Here is a 17,759-nt window from a genome sequence, read left to right on the forward strand (position 1 = left end):
TATGGCCATTTTCATACTCAGAAATTAGCATCTTGTTCCCTATTGATTTTCCATTGACTTACACAAAAGCTGTGATCGAGGACAGTCAAAAGCCCATAACTTTCTTAAAAATTAAGATAACTGAATGAAATTTTCAATTATTATAGATTGAAGCATTCTGAAACAAATATAAAACATCTTACTTGGATGACCTGAAATTAAAGCATATAATTAGTTAATTACCTAATTGTAGTTCATTACAAAATTGACCGTTGTGACGGAAATAGTAATAAACGCCCAGACTGCCTTGAATATTCAAAAATGTGATATTCTCAAGATCAGAACTTTAATATTATTGTATTATATGCTGCAAGTCCGTAACAGATAGGTAAATAAATTACAATTTCTAGCATTAGACCAATAGAATTTTGGAAAAGATCAGTTGCTAGCTGGTACATTGGCGTATCATAATCAGTAGCATCATCCTCCTCCTCAGATGGTAACCAATAAGCAGTTATTTAAGAAGAAACTGCAGATGCTGGAAAATCTAAGGTAGACAAAATGCTGGAGAAACTCAGCAGGTGCAGCAGCATCTATGGAGCGAAGGAAATAGGCAACGTTTCAAGCCGAAACGTTGCCTACTTTCTTCACTCCATAGATGCTGCTGCACCCGCTGAGTTTCTCCAACAGCTTGGTAACCAATAAGCAACTCTGTACACCTTGTTTTCCCTCAACTTTTCAATTTTGGCATTGTAAATTACAAGTTTTTGCTCTTCAAACCACGCATGACATGCCTTTCTGCCCACTACTTTCCCATTAAGATTTTTGATGTGGGTGGAGGCCCGGGAGCGGCGCTGTGGGTGGAGGACCGGGAGCGGCGCTGTGGGTGGAGGACCGGGAGCGGCGCTGTGGGTGGAGGACCGGGAGGCGGCACTGTGGGTGGACGCTGTGGGTGGAGGACCGGGAGCTGCGCTGGGTGGAGGACCGGGAGCGGCGCTGTGGGTGGAGGACCGGGAGCGGCGCTGTGGGTGGAGGCCCGGGAGCGGCGCTGTGGGTGGAGGACCGGGAGCGGCGCTGTGGGTGGAGGACCGGGAGCGGCGCTGTGGGTGGAGGACCGGAGGCGGCGCTGTGGAGGCGGCGCTGTGGGTGGAGGACCGGGAGCGGCGCTGTGGGTGGAGGACCGGGACCGGGAGCGGCGCTGTGGGTGGAGGACCGGGAGCGGCGCTGTGGGTGGAGGACGGGACCGGTAGCGGCGCTGTGTGTGGAGGACCGGGAGCGGCGCTGTGGGTGGAGGACCGGGAGCGGCGCTGTGGGTGGAGGACCGGGACCGGGAGCGGCGCTGTGGTGGAGGACCGGGAGCGGCGCTGTGGGTGGAGGACCGGGAGGCGGCGCTGTGGGTGGAGGAGGACCGGGAGGCGGCGCTGGGGTGGAGGACCGGGAGCGGCGCTGTGTGTGGAGGACCGGGACCGGGAGCGGCGCTGTGGGTGGAGGACCGGGAGCGGCGCTGTGTGTGGAGGACCGGGACCGGGAGCGGCGCTGTGGGTGGAGGACCGGGAGCGGCGCTGTGGGTGGAGGACCGGGAGCGGGCGCTGTGGGTGGAGGACCCGGACCGGGAGCGGCGCTGTGGGTGGAGGACCGGGAGCGGCGCTGTGGGTGGAGGACCGGGAGCGGCGCTGTGGGTGGAGGACCGGGAGCGGGGAGCGGCGCTGTGGGTGGAGGACCGGGACCGGCGCGGCGCTGTGGGTGGAGGGACCGGGCTGTGGGGGAGCGGCGCTGTGGGTGGAGGACCGGGAGCGGCGCTGTGGGTGGAGGACCGGGAGCGGCGCTGTGGGTGGAGGACCGGGAGCGGCGCTGTGGGTGGAGGACCGGGAGCGGCGCTGTGGGTGGAGGACCGGGACCGGGAGCGGCGCTGTGGGTGGAGGACCGGGACCGGGAGCGACGCTGTGGGTGGAGGCGCGCTGTGGGTGGAGGACCGGGAGGGAGCGGCGCTGTGGGTGGAGGACCGGGAGCGGCGCTGTGGGTGGAGGACCGGGAGCGGCGCTGTGGGTGGAGGACCGGGACCGGGAGCGGCGCTGTGGGTGGAGGACCGGGACCGGCGCTGCGGGTGCTGTGGTTGGAGGCGGCGCTGTGGGTGGAGGACCGGGCGGGAGGGCGCTGTGGGTGGAGGACCGGGACCGGGAGCGGCGCTGTGGGTGGAGGCGGCGGTGGGTGGAGGACGCGGGAGCGGCGCTGTGGGTGGAGGACCGGGAGCGGCGCTGTGGGTGGAGGACCGGGAGCGGCGCTGTGGGTGGAGGACCGGTAGCGGCGCTGTGGGTGGAGGACCGGGAGCGGCGCTGTGGGTGGAGGACCGGGACCGGGAGCGGCGCTGTGGGTGGAGGACCGGGACCGGGAGCGGCGCTGTGGGTGGAGGACCGGGAGCGGCGCTGTGGGTGGAGGACCGGGAGGCGGCGCTGTGGGTGGAGGACCGGGAGCGGGAGCGGCGCTGTGGGTGGAGGACCGGGACCGGGAGCGGCGCTGTGGGTGGAGGACCGGGAGCGGCGCTGTGGGTGGAGGACCGGGAGCGGCGCTGTGGGTGGAGGACCGGGACCGGGAGCGGCGCTGTGGGTGGGAGGACCGGGACCGGGAGCGGCGCTGTGGGTGGAGGACCGGGACCGGAGCGAGCGGCGCTGTGGGTGGAGGACCGGGAGCGGCGCTGTGGGTGGAGGACCGGGAGCGGCGCTGTGGGTGGAGGACCGGGAGCGGCGCTGTGGGTGGAGGACCGGGAGCGGCGCTGTGGGTGGAGGACCGGGACCGGGAGCGGCGCTGTGGGTGGAGGACCGGGACCGGGAGCGGCGCTGTGGGTGGAGGACCGGGACCGGGAGCGGCGCTGTGGGTGGAGGACCGGGACCGGGAGCGGCGCTGTGGGTGGAGGACCGGGACCGGGAGCGGCGCTGTGGGTGGAGGACCGGGACCGGGAGCGGCGCTGTGGGTGGAGGACCCGGGGCGGGCGGAGATCATCTTTGGGCGGAGCCGCTGTTTTGCGGGTCGCTCGGGCTGAAGATGGCGGCTGAGGGCGGGGGGAAGGAGCTGAATGAGATCAAGTCGCAGTTCCGCACCCGGGAAGGAGCCTACAAGCTGCTGAGCCTGCCCGAGTACAGCCGCCCCAACCGGGTGCCGCTCAGCGCCGCGCAGGGCACCAACCCCGTGCGGGTCTCCATGGTCAACGTGCGCGACCAGAGCGGCAGCGGCGACCGCATCTGCTTCAACGTGGGCCGGGAGCTCTACCTCTACCTGTACCGGGGGCCCAGGAAGGTGAGGCCGGGCCGGGGGGAGGGAGGGAGGGAGGGAGGAACCGGGCCCGGGATGGAGAGATGGACCCAGACCGCGGGGACCGAGTCCAGTCGGGGAGAGTGAGAGGAACCGAGCCGGGGGTGGGTGGGGGTGTGAAGGGACCGGGGTGGGGGAGAGAGATGCACCGAGACCGGGGAAACCAAGCCCGGCCCGGGAATGGAGGGGAGGTGAGGTAGAACCGAATGTGTAGGAAATAACTCCAGATGTTGCTATAAACCGAAGATAAGACACAAAATGCTGGAGTAACTCAGCGGGACAGGCAGCATCTCTGGAGAGAAGGAATGGGTGACGTTTCATGTCGAGACCCTTCTTCAGACCGAACCCAGGAGACTAACCCAACCCGGCGCGGGAGAGAAGGGAGGACCGAGCCCGGTCTCTCCTCCATTTCCCCCGCACAGTGGTCAGAAGGCTGAAGATCAGACAGCGATGGCTGGATCGGAGAGGGAGGTCAAACACTGGGATATAATCGGAATCCAATGTTACTGATGGGGTGGAGATAATTCAAGGGTTTGCAGGTTAATCGGCCTCTGTAAACCTACCCCTAGTTTGTAGGGAGTGGGTGAGAAAGTGGAATGGGTGATTGATAGTCGGTGCAGATGTTGTGGGCCTGGGATATTTCCATGTTATACTCTAAACTAACTAAAAACTGCAACCTTCTGAAGGGCAATTAGATTCGGGCGATAAATCCCACAGCCTAAGAGCGATGTCCAGATCTGTAACGTGAATTTATCTGAATAAAAGTTGTGCTGGGATTACGTAAGAGAATGCCCCCCAAGGTCGGGTATGGACTGGGCTGGGATGGGTTACTTTAGGCCTGGTAGCCCGGGCTGCATCTACTACCGATAAATAACATGGGGTAAAAAGCATCCAGAGGCCAGGAAAACACCCGATCCCATCGATGTAATTGAATGGGAAAGGATTACTGTTTATGACAGGGTGATGGACAGTAAGATTCAAAGCGTGTCAGCAAGGAGATTTAAAGTGAGAAAAGGAGGCGTGGTGTTGTAAGTAAGATGAAGGGAGGTGTTAATAGGTAACAAAGTTTGGAGGAGGTGTGAAAAATAAAACTGCTGGGGGAACTCAGTGGGTCAAGCAGCAGAAATGTGAGGTGTTACATTTTGGGACGTCTAACATGGCCAGGACCTACAAAATAAATGAAGAAGGGTTTCGGCCCGAAACGTTGCCTATTTCCTTCGCTCCATAGATGCTGCTGCACCCGCTGAGTTTCTCCAGCTTTTCTGTGTAACCTACAAAATAAATGGTAGGGCTCTGGGGAGTGTTGTAGAGCAGAGGGATCTAGGAGTCGCGGGTGGATAGGGCGGTCAAATGGCCGTTTGGCACACAGAGTATTGAGTATAGTTGGGAGGTCATGTTGAAGTTGTATAAGATGTTGGTGAGGCTACATTTAAGCTATTGTGTTCAGTTCTGGGCACCATGTTATAGGAAAGATGTCAAGCTGGAAATGGTACAGAGAAGATTTACACAAGGGCTTTTTTCCCACACTGCATCAATCTCTGACTAACCTTGAGTGAAAAGTAGTGGGCGACGTTTTGGGTCAAATAATCTATTTACAAAAACAATGGGGAGTGAAATTGATAGGACAGTCCGAAGAAGGGTCTCGACCCGAAACATCACCCATTCCTTTTCTTCAGGGATGCTGCCTGACCCGTAGTTACTCCATCTTTTTGTGTCTATCAGTGGAGTGAAATGGAGTCAGGAAACTAGCGACTACAGGCTGTAATGTGGAGTAAAAAACAAACAGCTGGAGGAATCTGGATCAGGTGGCATCTACGGAGGGAATGGACAGGTGACGCTTCGAGTTGGGACTCTGAGTCCGCACCCACCAGTGATCATCCTGTGGAGGGTTGCAGAGGAAGATTTCCAGTACACTGCCTGGATTAGAGGGCTTCAGCTACAGGGAGAGGTTGGATAAACTTGGATTGTTCTCAAGAACATTGGAGATTGAGGGGAGACTTGATAGAAATATATAACATTTATGAGAGGCATAGATAGGGTAGACAATCGGAACCATTTTCACATGGAAATGTCCAATGCAAGAGGGCATAGCTATCAGGTCAGAGGGGGAATGTTTAACAGAGACGTTCAGGGCACTTACACGGAGAATGGTGGGATCCTGGAATGCATTTCCTGGGGCGGTGGTGGAGGCTGCTACGATAGTGGTGTTTAAGAAGCTTTTAGGTAGGCACGTGGAAGTGCAGGAAATAGAGGGATATGGATCAAGTACAGGTGGATGAGATCAGTGTAACTTGGCATCATGTTTGGCACAAACATTATGGGCTGAAGGGCTTATTCCTGTGCTGCACTGTTGTGTTCTGCAGGTCAAAGGCTAGTAAACGATAGGTGACATTTCAGGTCAGGGCTGTCTTTAGACTGATTCAATGTGAAGAAGGATCCCGACCCGAAACGTCACCTATCTGTGTCCTCCAGAGATGCTGCCTGACCCTCTAAATTACTCCCGTACTTTGTGTTTCAATCAAGTAGTGGGTGGATATAGGTAAGGGGGCTTGACTGGCTGATAGGTGGAGTAAGTCATGAAAGTTAGAGATGAAAGGGGTATTAGATAAGGAGACGAGGAGTGAAATGGAAACCCAGAGGAAGGAATATACTGCTAGAACCTAGCAGGTCGGGTAGCATCTGGTGAAAACTGTTTAAAAATGCCACAAATACCTACTACGGTTCAAGAGGTTTCTTTGATAAAATGAGATTGGCAATATTTAGCTGATTGGCCAACGTTCATAACATACCTGGAGTTTTGAAGATAAAGTGGATGTAGGGTTTGTAGATTTTAAAATAGATTTGTTAAAATGTAACCACGCGCAATTTACTGGTTTGCAATTTCAAATTCCTACCAACATGTTAGTCTCGACAAGTCCCTACGCTCAATCCGCCTTGGCCTATGCGATCTCCTGGCTGCCAGACATTTGAACTCCCCTTCCCATTCCCACACTGACCTTTCTGTCCTGGGTTGCCTCCTCTGTCAGAGAGAGGCCAAACGCAAATTGGAGAAACAGCACCTGAAATTTCACTTGGGCATCTTACCCCCGGGCGGTATGAATATTGATTTCTCTAATTTCAAGTAATCCTTGCATTCCCTCCCGCTCCATCTTTCCCCCACCCTAGAAGTCCTGCTAGTTTCACTGTTCGTATCCCTTTCTTATTACCTCCTTCACAGCCAACAATGGACCATTGTGGGCTCCTTGGCCATCGGTGCCGGCTGGGATTTGGTCTGTACCTTTTTATACCCCTTAGTTTCCTCCTCACCTGACTCTCAATCTGCAGAAGGGTCTCAATTCAAAACGTCACCCATTCCTTTTCTCCAGAGATGTTGCCTGTCCCACTGAGTTACTCCAGCATTTTGAGCCTACCTTTGGTGTAAATTAGCATCTGCAGTTCCTTCCTAAACAAGTCATAAAGTGGCAAATGTTTCATTGTTTGCATGGAGGTTTGGCACTGGCTTGACTAAAAATGGGTCTATTATGTTCTCTGTAGGCGGCCGACCTAAGCAAACCCATCGACAAGCGAATCTACAAGGGGACGCAGCCCACCTGTCACGATTTCAACCAGTTCACTGCCTCACCCGACAGTGTCTCGCTTGTGGTCGGCTTCTCTGCAGGTCAGGTGCAGTACCTGGATCCCATCAAGAAGGAAACCAGCAAACTCTTCAACGAAGAGGTAGTGTAATTGTACTTTTTCTGTTGAGGTTTGGCTGCAATTTATAACCAGATAGAATGCAGAACATAGAACAAAGGGGCGGTGCAGCGGTAGAGTTGCTGCCTCACAGCGCCAGACACCTGGGTTTGATCCTGACCGCGGGTGCTGTCTGTACGGAGTTTGTACCTTCTCCCCGTGACCAAGCTAGTGACTAAAAACTCCCCCGTGACAGCTGTTTAGTTTAGACACAGCGTGGAAACGGGCCCTTTGGCCCACCAAGTCCACACGGTTAATGATCACGCGTACACTAGTTCTATGCACACTATGGACAATTTGCAGAACCAATTAACCTTCAAACCTGCCTGTCTTTGAGAGGCGGGTGGAAACCGGAGCACCCGGGGAAAACCCACGGGGTCACCGGGAGACCATACAGACTCCTCCCCTCTCCTCCCCTCCAGTTTAAATTCCATTTGGAATATTTTGGAGGACCAAGAACCCAAGAAGAACAGCACCCGTAGTCATGATCAAATCTGGCGCTGTGAGGCAGCAACTCTGCCACTGTCTGTCCTGTGTAGGGACTTCAGCTCATCAGTACTGCTAGTTGAAGCTGACGAAGCGTCTCGACATGAAATGCCACCCATTCTTTCTCTCCAGAGATGCTGCCTCACCCACTGAGTTACTCCAGCATTTTGTGTCTTTATCTTCTGCTAGTTTCCTGCCAGTTAGAGGCTGATGACGGCTTTTCTCTCTGTTCCCACTGCAGAGGTTCATCGACAAGACCAAGGTGACCTGTCTGAAGTGGATGCCTGAGTCCGAGACCCTCTTCCTGGTGGCCCACACCAGCGGCAACCTCTACCTCTACAACGTGGACCACCCGTGCGGGACCACCGCCCCCCACTACCAGCCGCTGAAGCAGGGGCCCGGCTTTTCCGTCTACACCTGCAAGAGCAAGTCCAGCCGCAACCCGCTGCTGAAGTGGTCAGTGGGCGAGGGGGCGTTGCACGAGTTTGCCTTCGCTCCGGATGGGAAGCACGTGGCGTGCGCCAGCCAGGACGGCAGCCTGCGGGTCTTCCACTTTGATTCCATGGAGCTGTACGGCGCCATGAAGAGCTACTTTGGCGGCTTGCTGTGCGTGTGCTGGAGCCCGGACGGGAGGTACATCGTGACGGGCGGCGAGGACGACCTGGTGACCGTCTGGTCTTTCTGGGACTGCCGGGTGATTGCCAGAGGCCACGGTCACAAGTCCTGGATCAGCGTGGTGGCATTTGACCCATACACGAGCAGCGTGGATGAAGGGGAGCCGCCCGAGTTTAGCGGCAGTGATGAGGAATTACAGGAACACGCTCTCCCCCTTGCCCGCGATCGCACCAACAGCACTTTATCCCGACTCTCCAAGCACAACTCCACAGAGGGGCGGGCTGCCGGAGTCACCTATCGCTTTGGCTCCGTGGGACAGGACACCCAGTTTTGCCTGTGGGATTTGACGGAGGACATCCTCTTCCCCCACCAGTCCCTCTCGCGGGCTCGGACGCACACCAACGTGGTGAGCACCGCGGTGCCGGGCTCGCTGAGCGGCGGCAGCCTGGCGCTGGAGGCCGGCACCGCCAACTGCGTGCCCCACTCGCTCTCCCGCTCCAACAGCCTGCCCCACCCGGCGGTGGCCAATGCCAAGGGCCACGCGGACGGCCCCGCGCCCTTCTCCGTCAGCAAGTTCGCCACCCTGGCCTATCACGAGCGCAAGGCCAAGGGCGCGGAGAAGGACCACAAGCGCAACCACAGCATCGGGCACGTCATCAGCAAGAGCAACGACAAGCTCCACATGGTGACCCGCGCCAAAGGCGACGCGGCAAAGACCCTGGGCACCACGCTGTGCCCGCGCATGGACGAGGTGCCCTTGCTGGAGCCTCTGGTCTGTAAAAAGATCGCACACGAGAGGCTAACGGTGTTGATATTTCTGGAGGACTGCATAGTCACTGCCTGCCAGGAAGGCTTCATATGCACTTGGGCGCGGCCAGGTAAAGTGGTGAGTATGGGAGGTATGGGGACAGGGCAGAGGCATCGTCTCTGTAACCTCCTCCTGCCTTAGAACCCCTCTCAGATGTGTGTGCTCCTCCAATACTGCTTTCTTTTGACGGCGCTGGGCCTGTACTCGCTGCAGTTTAGAAAGATGAGGGGGGGGGGAGACCTTATTGAAACTTACCGAATAGTGAAAGGCCAGGATAGAGTGGATGTGGAGTGGTTTCCACTAGTGGGAGAGTCTAGGACCAGAGGTCTCAGTCTCAGAATTAAAGGACATTCCTTTAGGAAGGAGATGAGGAGGAATTTCTTTAGTCAGAAGGTGGTGAATCTGTGGAATTCATTGCCACAGAGGGCTGTGGAGGTCGTCAATGGATATTTTTAAGGCAGAGATAGATAGATTGTTGATTAGTACAGGTGTCAGGGGTTATGGGGAGAAGGCAGGAGATTGGGTTAAGAGGGAAAGGTGGATCAGCCATGATTGAATGGCAGAGTAGACTTGATGGGCCGAATGGCCTAATTCTGCTCCTATCACTTACAAGCTTATTCTGCTCCCTCCCCCCCCCCCCCCCCCCCCCCCCCACTGGTGCATATGCCATCAGCGGCAGGAAAAAGTGTGGCAACAATAAACCACCCCTCCTTTTACAATGCTGCTTTAAAACCAGCCCCTTTGACCAAGCATAATACCTTCTCGCACAATAGGAAGGAACTGCAGATGCTGTTTAAAACCGAAGATAGACACAAAGCTAGGGTGACTTAGTGGGTCAGGCAACATCTGGAGAAGAGGAATAGGTGACATTTTGGGTTGAGACCCTTCTTCAGACTGAGTCAGGGGAAAGGTAAATGACAGATATAGACGTTGATATGGAGAGATATGGAACAAATTAATGAAAGATATGCAAAAAGTAACTGATCGAGGAAAGGTTGAGCCCACAATGGTCCATTGTTGGCTGTGGGCTAGGTGATAACAAGTTCTCCAGAGATGCTGCCTGACTGCTCAGTTACTCCAGTTTCTTGTGCCTACCTTCTCACACAACACAGAGTGTATTGTGTTGGCTGGCAATGACCCTTTGAGGGACAGCAGAACAGTTTGTGATGTTAAAGGATGCTACATTACAGCAAATGACCACACTTCAGAATCACATCGTTCTTTGGGATGTTCTGAGGTGGTGAAAGGCACTAAAAATATGTCATTTCATGTATAAATGCAAGTTAGTGTAGCGTTTAATTGATCAATTGATTATGGTGGCAAAGTGTATATGAAAGGCCTATCAACATTCAAGAGTGTTTAATTGTCATTTGTACCCACAAAGAAACAATGACATTCTTACTCGTAGCAGCGTAAAATACAATACACATGGGTAATATATAAAAATAAATAATCATAATACATGCAAAAACCCAAAGGTTCTTAGTTCAACCAAAGACAGTCCATCGGTGTTCATGGTTGAGGTTCGTGTCGTCTAGCGTTCAAGAGCCTGATAGTTGCTGGAAATAAACTATTCTACATCCTGGCAGTCATGGTTTTCAAGTTCCTGTACCATCTTCCCGATGGTAGTAGCGAAATGTGAACATGGCCAGTGTGGTGTGGGTCTTTAGGTCATAATATCCTCCTGTGTGGCTTAGTCACATTTTGTCAGATCATGCTCTTGCGATGCACTTTGACACATTTTGCTGAGTTTAAGACACTATAGTCTAAATGTCTGCGCATAAGATTCTGCCAAATATCATAACAAGAGGTAGTGGATTTGGGAGAAGTTAAGGTTTTGAACATTAATGTGTCAGCGTCTGTTTCCTTCTTGTGCCATCTCTGATCTCCACCTCTCGTGAGACTTTAGAGCGTGGAAACAGGCCCTTTGGTCCACTGAGTCCACGCCGATCAACAATCGCCCAGTACACTAGTTCTATTCTACACCCCAGAGATAATTTACAATTTACAGAAGCCAATTAACCAAACCTGTACTTCATTTAGTGTGGGAGGAAATTGGAGCAACCCGAACCAACCCACGCAGGTCACAGGGAGAACACAAACTCTATACAGGCAGTGCCCGTAATCAGTATCGAACCTGGGTCTCTGGCTCTGTAAGGCAGCACCTCTACCGCTGTGCCACTGTGCTGTCCCAATTGCCCTCTCATGAAGATGTGACCCTTGTTTTGGCCCTTATAATAATTATGTTGCTCCCGTCAATAATAGTCATACAGCACTAAAAAACGCCCTTTGGCCAAACTTGCCCATGCCGACCAGATGCCCCATCTATGCTAGTCCAATTTGCTCTTTATCCCATACCCCTCTAAATCTTTTCTATCCATATACCCATCCAAATGTCTTTTAAATGTTGGAATGAAATACTTTATTGTCACATGTGACTAGGCATGGTGAGATTCTTTGCTTGCACACACAATGTATACAAATAGCAGCCACCTACGGCACTGATAGTTACAAAGCTTGCTGGCTCCTCCTTCTGTTCTCACCCCCCCCCGCCCCCTCCCATTGTACCTGCCTCAACTATCTCCTTTGCTTTATCTAGAATCTAAATCCACAAGGCTGCATGTGCTTTGTGTTTCTTTGATTAACAAAATATCTCACACAAACTTGACATTAATGGTTGATTTAGCATGAGTTCATCTTTTAGCTAGGAGCTGTTAACTTTGCCACCTCTTGTTCGCAGGAGTGTGTTATAACCGCTTGATCCGAGAACTGATTCATTCTAATCTGTCAGTTCTCTGTGTTGCCAATTAAACATCTTCAAGCTTCTAAATCATAGGGAATACAACCAAAGGACATATAATTTCTCCACTTTAATTAAGAATATAATACACTGGAGTGGGCTATTTGGTCTTTCATGCCTGCTCCACAATTCAAGAAGATCATGGCTCATCCTTTTCCATATTATATTAACACTTTCCGGCCTAACTCAATATCTGTAGATTTCCTTAATATCTAAAAATCTACATGCTTCTGAAAGCGTACACCATTTCTTTGGAATCAAGGTATCATTTGGCTAAATGTGTAACTCACTCCTCCCCGGGCCATGATAGGGCTGATGTCCAAGATTGGTCACCAGATGCAGATATATATATCAGGGTGCATGAAGCTCAGAGTAAACGCGGCCTAGACCATCACGCAAACCAAACTATTGACTACGTCTACACATCATGCTGCTTCGGCGTGGCCACCAGCATAATCGAGGACCAGTCTTATCCATTCCCTCTTCTCCCCTCTCCCATCCCAAGAGGCACAGAAGTGTGAACACGCACACCTCCAGATTCAGGGACTGTTTCCTTCCAGCTGTTATCAAGGAACTGAACCATCCTCTCACCAACTGGAGAGCTGTACTGACCTACCATATACCTAATTGGACTATCTTTTATTGGATGTTATCTTGCACTAAGCATTATTTCCTGTATCTGTACACTGGATGGCTTGATTGTAATTATGTATAGTCTGACTATAGCACACAACAAAAATGCTTTTCACTGTACCTCGGTACACATGACAATAAACTAAACTAAAACAGTATGCATTATACTATTAAATATACCAATGAATGTGAAGCAGCAGAATGATGCAAATATTGCAATCCAAACTGAAGTAGTGCAAAGAAACACTAGAATACAACAGTGGAATAACTCAATGAGGTAGGGTTAACAGCAAGAGTACATGGCACCACCTCCGGGGTTTGTGCAAGATGTGATTGGAGAGTCCGTTATGCGTGGGGAAGAAGCTGTTCTTGAATTTACCAGAAGGTGGAAAAGAGAAAAGGAAATGGCCAGGGCAGCAGGCATCCTTGCCAATAGTTCCAGCCTTCCTGATGCAATGCACCGTAAAGGTGGACTGAATGGAAGGAAGTAACGAGCCTGTGATGGACGAGGCTGTGTTCATCACTCTGGGAAGATTCGGGCGGTCAAGAGCAGTTGTCCTGACAGGGTGAAATGCATCCTGTCAGAAAACTTTCTAGAGTGCATTTGTAGAAGTTTGAGAGAATCCTTTTCGACATGCTGAACCTTCTCAGATGCCTAAGAATGTGGTAATGTTGCCAGAGATCTGAGTTCAAGCCTGACCACGGATGCTGTCTGTACATTCTCCTTGTGACCAGGTGGGTTTTCTCCGGGTGCTCTGGTTCCTTCTCACACTACAAAGAAATACATGTGTGTAGGTTAATTGGCTTTTGTAAATTGTCCCTTGTGTTTAGGATAGTGCTAGTGTATGGGGATTGCCTGTCCATGCAGACTCGGTGGGCTGTAGGGCGTGTTTCCAGTCTAAAGACAGGTATCGTTGGAGACTGGCAGTGAATTTCAACGATTGGAATTACCATCCAGATTTGAGGATTTAGGCAGAGAGGAATTATAAAGAAAACATTCTACTTCAGTGATGTGAAACTAATGTTGAAGCTGAGTAGTTCAGTTTCAGTGTCACGGGTTCAGTGAAAAGCTTTTGTTGCATGCTAACCAGTCAGCGGAAAGACAATACATGATTACAATCGAGCCATTCACAGTGCACTTAATGTTGAGTGTGTGTGAAGTTTGTCTGGAGATGACATAGGAATAGTCGGCCTTTCAGTCCATTTCCACCATTTAAACCTGAACTGCAGAGAGCATATTGACTGGTTGTCACAGCCTGATTTATCACCTTGAATGCCCACGGACAAAGAAGGTTGCACAATAAGGTGAACACTGCCCAGTTCATCAGTATACTGACCTCGCCACCATTAAAGGTATCTAGAGAGGTCCACATCATCAAAGACCCATGACACCCTGGCCACACTCTCATTTCACTCCTGCCATCAGGACAAAGGTATAGGGGCTTAAAATGTGTAATATCCAGATTCAGGAGCAGCTTCTTCCCAACAACCATCAGAATATTGTACACTATGAACTCCAACTATACACCGAACTATAAACTGCCCTTGATTGCACTAGGGGCATTGGTTTTTTTTTGCGCTATACTGTTTGTTCGTTCCTATATTGAACTTTTGTTTATTATGGTGTCCACTAACTACTATGTTTACATATCTGTTGTGCTGCTGCAAGTAAGAGTTTTGTTGTTCCATTTTGAGACGCATGACAATGAAACACTCTTTAATCTGAATTTTCAATGGAATACAGCAACTTCGTTGGAAGAGTTGCAGATTTCAATCATGTCTGAAGAAAGGACTCGACCCGAAACGTCACCCATTCCTTCTCTCCAGAGAAACTGCCTGCCCCCCTGAGTTACTCCAGCTTTATGTGTCAATTCCGCATGAAGTGCCTTGTGGAATAAGGTACGCGCACCCATCCCTGCCACTTTTTATCTATTGAGTTGTGGTAACCCTCCCCCTCCTCTGTGTGTTTCTTCCCAGGGTTTACTGTCGGCACAGAATCAAGCTAATTCACCGAGTGGCACTGTGGTGTAGTTGGGAGTCTTCAGCGGACATACATTCAGTTGCGCGCTGCCAGAGCTCTACAAGTATCCAGGCATCTGCCTGTTGAACATCAGAGCTGCTGCTGCCTCAGTGGTCCCAGTTCTTGGATGCCCAAGCTGACCAGTCGTGAGCCGAAATGGACTCCTTTATTTATTAATAAATGTTCAACACTAAATCCTACCGTGGATTTGAACCTCAAATCACATCTAATTTATGAAACTGTACAGTTAAAATGTAACCCAGAGAGCAAAATCAGGAGCTTTATCAGTGTCTTATTACAGATAGATTATTATATATTGTGCACATAGACAATGATTCAAGAAAAACTAACTAAGAGGCAATCTGTGTAATTCTCCCTCCAATCTCGAGCATGACCACAGACAAATGCTTATCCCACGAGTGTGAGGAATAGGATATGATACAGGTTTGTGTCTGATCTGGTGCAGAAACACATGAGCAATAGAAGGCTAGGCAGAGCGATCTGCTTTTGCCACTGTTAGTGGAATGAGCAATGTACAGTTGATGGTCACTTTTTAAAATTTGCACTTGACCGAATTCTGCAGGAGTGAATTGTGAAGAAGTACACTTGGTGCCATTACCTCTGGCTATAAATATTGTACATGTGATGATTTGCAAGAAATAACAAATGACTGGTTTCACCTTTATTAAAATATTTAAAGTATGTTTCTAATACAGTAAAGTTTCATTTCTTGACTTGTTCCACCCACGAGTATAAGCTATGTGAGCGATGGGGTGGGAGAGACAATATGCACTTTGGACAACATTCAATATTTTGTTGAAAATTAAAAATCTTAAGATGCTGGAAATCTGAAATAAAAATGAAGTACACCCGATGACAAATACTACTTTTGTTCTCTCTACCCCTCCCTCTCTGCAATGTAAAGCTCATTTCCTCGCTCCACCAGGTCTGATGAAGTGTTCCGTCTGTTTTCAGGCCACATGGAGTGCTGCCTGACCTGCTGAATGTCTTCAGCACTTTCCTTGTCATTGGCTTTTTGTGTTTATGTGGGACCGAGCAGAGCAGAAACATCTTCATTCGCAGGATTGTGAGCCTTTGATATTGCTGTCAAGTCTATTGAAGTCTGAAACACTAATATAACAAGAAATAGAGATACGGTTTAAGTTTAGAAATATGGTGCAAGAACAGACCCTTCAGCCCACCGAGTCAGTGCCGACCAGCGATCCCTGTTCACTAGCCCAATTCTAAACACCAGGGACAATTTTAAGCAGAGCCAATCAACCTACATACCTGTACGTCTTTGGAGTGTGGGGGGGGGAAACCGGAACACCCAGGGAAAATCCACGCGGTCACAGGGAGAACGTGCAAACTCCGTCCAGGCAGCACCCGTAGTCAGGATAAATCTCAGATCTCTGCGCAGTACGGTAGCAACTCTACCGCTGTGCCACCATGCTGCCCAGCTATGGGTCGGTGTGGCATTAAGGGAGGACAGTCAGAACCTTTCTCCCCAGGGTGAAAATGTTCAACACTAGAGGGCGGAGCTGTAAAGGGAGAGGGAGAAAAGTTTTTTTTACACAGAGCTGTGGGGGACCCCTCATTTAATCCTTTTCCCCAACTGCTTTTTTTAAATCTTTTCATTCCTGCTTTCTTCTCTTCCCTTCCTCCTCCATCTGTTGTAAGGGGCACAGTAGATAGATGTATTATGCACTTTCATTCAGAGCTGGACTTGAGTATGGGCAATATAATGTGTGCGGGACCCTTGATGGAAGTTGCATTGCCTTCCACTGGGACACCAATTGAGAGGAATCCAAGCACGGCCATGGTTTGACAAATTATGGATGAAAATAATGACCATCAATTATTGGAAGGTAGACAAAAATGCTGGAGAAACTCAGCGAGTAAGACAGCATCTATGGAGCGAAGGAAATAGGCAACATTTCGGGTCGAGACCCTTCTTCAGACAGAATTTCCAGCATCTGCAGTTCCTTCTTAAACATAAATTATTGGAAGATGGGATTTAACATCTTCAAATCTTAGGTCCTTATAATATCTGCCAGCCAAGCCACACAGTCTGTCACTGGTCCTACAATAACCTGCATTCATGTTGTAATTGGATGCATCCAAAACTAATGGAGCAATGGTTAGGCCAAACGCATTTTTAATTTGCAGATACTAAAATTCAACGCAGTAATATGATTGTTTAAGAAAGAACTGCAGATGCTGGAGAATCGAAGGTTACACAAAAAAGCTGGAGAGTAATATGATTGATTAGTATTAATTCACAGTTATAAGGATAATGTTCTCTGGCACAGCTGCACCATGGAATACTAGTTGCAATTTCCTGAGGTGCATAGAATAAATATAGATTTAGAACAGAGTGACAACTTTGTTTTATCACATTAATAATGCTCTGCAGAACTGATATCAGCAAACCAGTAGCACCTGCAATTAAGATGAGTTTAGTTTAGAGATACAGTATGTAAACAGACCTTCAGCCGACCATCGATCACCCGTTCATTAGTTCTGTTATCCCACTTTTTCATCCACTCCCTACGCCTTATGGGTAATTAATAGAGGCCAATTAACCTACAAATCCTCTTGTCTTTGGGACATGGTAGAAAACTGCAGAGGAAACCCGCGCGATCACGGGGAGAACGTGCAAACTCCACACAGACAGCATTATAAGATAGCAGCTCTACCAGCTGCACCACTCTGAAGAAGGATCTATGTCCTCCACAGAGGCTTCCGCTAAGTTACTCAAGCACTTTGTGTTCTAACCTCAAATATATTACCATTTAGTCTGTTCGTGCTCCTCTGGGCATTTTGCACGAATGAACACAAGATGGCTTCTGAATCTTATGACCCTTCCCATTAGTTCATTTTTGTTTGCCTGATGCTTAAACTTTCTCCGCTGGACATTTTGGCATCCGCTGCAAATCTTTCATGCCAGTTCTCCTGACACCAGGGACAATTTTAAGCAGAGCCAATCAACCTACATACCTGTGTGTCTTTGGAGTGTGGGTTTTACTCATTCTGATGGAGTTCCAAAGATCAAAGGTCATTCAGTCAAATCACAGCTAATCTCTCTCAGTCTGAAGAAGGGTCCCGACCCGAAACGTCACCCATTCCTTCGCTGCATAGATGCTGCCTCACCCGCTGAGTTTCTCCAGCATTTTCTTCTACCTTTAATCTCTCTTGCAGTTCAGTCTCCTTGGTTCCATATTTTCTCACAGTTTTGCCTAAAAGAACATTTACCAATTTCAAATTACTCTTAAACTCAACAACTGTCAGTGGGGAATATTCCAAATTACTTGAGTAGTATCATCCTGTTATTGTTCTTGTTCCCACTTCTCCATCATGTTATCGGTTAACAAAACTAA

General features: G+C 50.2%; 1 protein-coding gene and 1 long non-coding RNA gene across 4 annotated transcripts; one reads left to right on the forward strand and one right to left on the reverse strand.

Moving 5' to 3' along the window:
- Nucleotides 1-2,647: 2,647 nt before the first annotated feature.
- Nucleotides 2,648-15,099, forward strand: LOC129714223 (WD repeat-containing protein 20-like). 3 transcript variants are annotated; one of them, XM_055663756.1, is made up of 4 exons: nucleotides 2,648-3,270; nucleotides 6,820-7,002; nucleotides 7,745-8,996; nucleotides 14,337-15,099. In XM_055663756.1, exons 1-4 carry the CDS (start codon nucleotides 3,019-3,021, stop codon nucleotides 14,363-14,365), a joined length of 1,716 nt encoding a protein of 571 aa, XP_055519731.1. In that variant the 5' UTR covers nucleotides 2,648-3,018; the 3' UTR covers nucleotides 14,366-15,099. The 3 variants fall into 3 exon arrangements, with proteins under 3 accessions (XP_055519731.1, XP_055519729.1, XP_055519730.1); XM_055663755.1 differs by having other exon boundaries at nucleotides 2,650-3,270; nucleotides 7,745-9,004; XM_055663754.1 differs by lacking the exon at nucleotides 14,337-15,099 and having other exon boundaries at nucleotides 7,745-9,571.
- LOC129714224 (uncharacterized) lies at nucleotides 15,049-17,372 on the reverse strand. Its single transcript, XR_008726327.1, has 2 exons — nucleotides 15,670-17,372; nucleotides 15,049-15,510 (listed from the first exon to the last, which is right to left on the reverse strand). It is a non-coding gene; the product is annotated as an uncharacterized LOC129714224 (long non-coding RNA).
- Nucleotides 17,373-17,759: the final 387 nt, after the last annotated feature.

This window comes from Leucoraja erinacea, chromosome 38 (genome assembly GCF_028641065.1).
Source record: "Leucoraja erinacea ecotype New England chromosome 38, Leri_hhj_1, whole genome shotgun sequence".
NCBI lineage: Eukaryota > Metazoa > Chordata > Chondrichthyes > Rajiformes > Rajidae > Leucoraja > Leucoraja erinaceus.

Bases quoted from the DNA above. Each gene is read 5' to 3' on its own strand.
- LOC129714223 (XM_055663754.1), top strand. From the start codon at position 3,019: ATGGCGGCTGAGGGCGGGGGGAAGGAGCTGAATGAGATCAAGTCGCAG. The intron at 3,271-6,819 runs GTGAGGCCGGGC...TGTTCTCTGTAG, and splicing joins TGTACCGGGGGCCCAGGAAG to GCGGCCGACCTAAGCAAACC. The intron at 7,003-7,744 runs GTAGTGTAATTG...TTCCCACTGCAG, and splicing joins GCAAACTCTTCAACGAAGAG to AGGTTCATCGACAAGACCAA.